Genomic DNA, 3,735 nt, shown 5'->3' on the forward strand with positions numbered 1-3,735 from the left:
GGCCAATTTTCAGGTGTATTTTTGGCCCATTTTTGGATGTTTTTGGCATGGTTTTGGGTGGATTTTAGGGTGGATTTTTGGGTGGACTTTGGGATGGTTTTGCCTGTATTTTTGGGTGGAATTTTTAGCAATTTTTGGGTGTATTTTTGGGTGAATGTTTGAGCAATTTTTGGGTGTATTTTTGGTATTTTTGCACAATTTTTGGGTCTATTTTTGGGTTGCTTTTTTGCAATTTCTGGGTGGTTTTGTACCATTTTTAGGTGTATTTTGGGATGGTTTTTGGCGTATTTTTGGGCGGCTTTCACCAATTTCAGGGTATTTTCGTGCTGGTTTGGGCTATTTTTATGGCATTTTTGGTGGGATTTTTCGTGCACTTTTTGGGGTGGATTTTGGGTGGATTTTGGGTGGATTTTGGGCCATTTTGGCAGGTCCCTGACCTTGTTGTAGATGTAGCAGTTGGTGAACATGGTGTTGAAGTCCTGCATGCACTCGGCCGCGCCCCAGTAGTAATTGTTCTCCAAGCGGCGCTTGATGGTTCCCATGTCCATGGGCTGCTTGATGATCTTGTGGTAGTCCTGCAGGGGGAAAAAAAAAGCAGATTTTAGGAGAAAATACAAATTTTGGGGAAAAAAATCCTGAGTTTTGGGGAAAAAAACCAATTTTTGGGGAAAAAACCCCAATTTTTGGGGAAAAAAACACAATTTTTGGGAAAAAAACCACGATTTTTGGTGGAATAAACCCAAATTTTTGGGGGAAAAAACCCCAACTTTTGGGGAAATAAACCCAATTTTTGGAAAAAAAATGGGGGAGAAAAACCAAAATTTGGGGGAAAAAACCCCCAAACTTTTGGGAAAAAACCCAAATTTTTGGGGGAAAAAACCCCAACTTTTGGGGAAATAAACCCAATTTTTGGAAAAAAAATGGGGGAGAAAAACCAAAATTTGGGGGAAAAAACCCCCAAACTTTTGGGAAAAAACCCAAATTTTTGGGGGAAAAAACCCCAACTTTTGGGGAAATAAACCCAATTTTTGGAAAAAAAATGGGGGAGAAAAACCAAAATTTGGGGGAAAAAACCCCCAAACTTTTGGGAAAAAACCCAAATTTTTGGGGGAAAAAACCCCAACTTTTGGGGAAATAAACCCAATTTTTGGAAAAAAAATGGGGGAGAAAAACCAAAATTTGGGGGAAAAAACCCCCAAACTTTTGGGAAAAAACCCAAATTTTTGGGGGAAAAAACCCCAACTTTTGGGGAAATAAACCCAATTTTTGGAAAAAAAATGGGGGAGAAAAACCAAAATTTGGGGGAAAAAACCCCCAAACTTTTGGGAAAAAACCCAAATTTTTGGGGGAAAAAACCCCAACTTTTGGGGAAATAAACCCAATTTTTGGGAAAAAAAACATTGGGGGAGAAAAATCCAAATTTTGGGGAAAAAAACCCCCAAATTTTGGGGGGAAAAACCACCCAAATTTTGGGGAAAACCCCCAAATTTTAGGGAAAAAAACCCCCAATTTTTGGGGGGGGAAACCCCCAAATTTTGAGGAAAAAAACGGCAATTTTTTGCGGAATAAACCCAAATTTTTGGGAAAAAAACCCCCAATTTTTGGGAAGAAAAAACTCCAAATTTTGGGGGGGAAAAAATCCCACATTTTGGGGGAAAAAACCCCAAGTTTTTTGGGAAAAAAACCCAAATTTTGGGGAATAAACCCCAATTTTTGGGGAAAAAAACCCGAATTTTTGGGAAAAAAACCACGATTTTTGGTGGAATAAACCCAAATTTTGGGGAAATAAACAGCACATTTTGAGAGGAAAAACTACCCAAATTTTGGGGGAAAAAACCCCAACTTTTGGGGAAATAAACCAAATTTTTGGGAAAAAACCCCCCGAATTTTAGGGAAAAAACCCAAATTTTGGGGAAATAAACACCAACTTTTGGGGAAATAAACCCAATTTTTGGGAAAAAAAATTTGGGGGGAAAAACCCCAAATTTTGAGGGAAAAAAACCACCCAAATTTTGGGGAAAAAACCCCAAATTCTTGGGGAAAAAAAATCCCAAGTTTTGGGGAAAAAACCACCCAGATTTTGGGGAAAAAGCCGCCAAATTTTGGGGGAAAAAACCTGCAAATTTTGGGGGTAAAAATCCCAAATTTTGGGGAAAAAATCCCAAATTTTGGGAAGAAAAAAACCCCAAAATTTTGGGGAAAAAACACCCAAATTTTGGGGGAATAACCTCCAAATTCTGGGGAAAAAAACCCCCAAATTTTGGGGGGAAAAAAACCCCCAAATTTTGGGAAAAAAACCCCCAAATTTTGGGGGGAAAAAAACCCCAAATTTTGGGGGGGAAAAACCCCCAAATTTTGGGAAAAACCCCAAAATTTTTGGAAAAAAACCCAAATTTTTGGGGAAAAACCCCAATTTTGGGTCCAGGAGGCAAAAAAAGGGAAGTGGGGGGAGGGGCCAACACAAACTCGGGGAAAAACACCCAAAAACCCCAAATTTTCCCTAAAAAAACCCAAATTTTCCCGGTAAGCCAAGCCTAATGCCTAAGCCGAGCCTAACGCTGTCCATGGGCTGGCGGGAACTCATTTTAGGATCAGCTTTAAACCACTTTTAGGATCAGCTTTAAATCACTTTAGGCTTGGCTTGAAATCCCTTTAGGTTCAGCTTTAAACCACTTTTAGGCTCAGCTTTCAACCACTTTTAAGCTCAGGTTTTAAATTTAATCTCAGGCCTAAACAAAGACAATTTTTGGGCTGACACCTGTGGCTGAGAGGGACAAAACTTGAGCAGGATCAGGGACAGAACCCAACAAATCCACGCACCCCAAAAAACCCCAAACCCCCTCAAAACTCTTACCGGTAAGCCGAGCTTAACGGCGTCCACGGGCTGGCGGAACTTGTTTTAAGTTCAGTTTTAAACCACTTTTAAGCTCAGCTTTAAACCACTTTTAGGCTCAGCTTTAAACCACTTTAGACTCAGCTTTAAATCCCTTTAAGGATCAGGTTTAAACCACTTTAAGCTCAGCTTTAAATCCCTTTAAGATCAGCTTTAAATCACTTCTAGGGTGAGGTTTAAATCACTTTCAGATGCAGCTTTAAATCCATTTTAGGAGCAAATATAAATCACTTTAAAGATCAGACTTAAATCAGTTTTAGGCACAGCTTTAAATCCCTTTAGAATCACCTTCAAATCACTTTTAGGATCAGTTTCAAATCACTTTTAGGCTCAGCTTTAAATTTAATCTCAGGCCTAAACAAAGACAATTTTTGGGCTGACACCTGTGGTTGAGAAGGACAAAATTTAGGCTGAGGACGAGCAGGATCAGGGACAAAACCCAACAAATCCACGCACCCCAAAAAAACCCCAAACCCCACCAAACTCTTACCGGTAAGCCGAGCTTAACGGCGTCCACAGGCTGGCAGGAACTCATTTTAGGATCAGCTTTAAACCACTTTTAGGCTCAGTTTTAAATCACTTCTAGGATCAGTTTTAAATCACTTTTAGGCTCAGCTTTAAACCACTTTAGGCTCAGCTTTAAACCACTTTTAGGATCAGCTTTAAATCACTTTTAAGCTCAGCTTGAAATCACTTTAAGGATCAGGTTTAAACCAATTTTAGGCTGAGCTTCAAATCACTTTTAGGATCAGCTTTAAACCACTTTAGGCTCAGCTTTAAATCACTTCTAGGATCAGCCTTAAATCACTTTAAGGATGAGGTTTAAATCCTTTTTAGGCACA

At 39.4% G+C, this 3,735-nt stretch overlaps 1 protein-coding gene across 1 annotated transcript in view; it reads right to left on the bottom strand.

The window, feature by feature from the left end:
- Positions 1-251: 251 nt before the first annotated feature.
- LOC121341329 (bromodomain-containing protein 2-like) overlaps positions 252-3,735 on the bottom strand; it is a gene marked incomplete at its 3' end in the record, with an annotated part of 5,423 nt that continues 1,939 nt past the window's right edge. Inside the window, exon 2 of the mRNA XM_041414758.1 lies at positions 252-575. Within this exon, the coding sequence (XP_041270692.1) occupies positions 252-575 (324 nt within the window). The remainder of the gene's footprint in view (positions 576-3,735) is intronic.

The sequence above is a fragment of the Onychostruthus taczanowskii genome, unplaced genomic scaffold (assembly GCF_017590055.1).
Source record: "Onychostruthus taczanowskii isolate IOZ18803 unplaced genomic scaffold, ASM1759005v1 scaffold469, whole genome shotgun sequence".
In the NCBI taxonomy this organism is placed as follows: Eukaryota; Metazoa; Chordata; class Aves; order Passeriformes; family Passeridae; genus Onychostruthus; species Onychostruthus taczanowskii.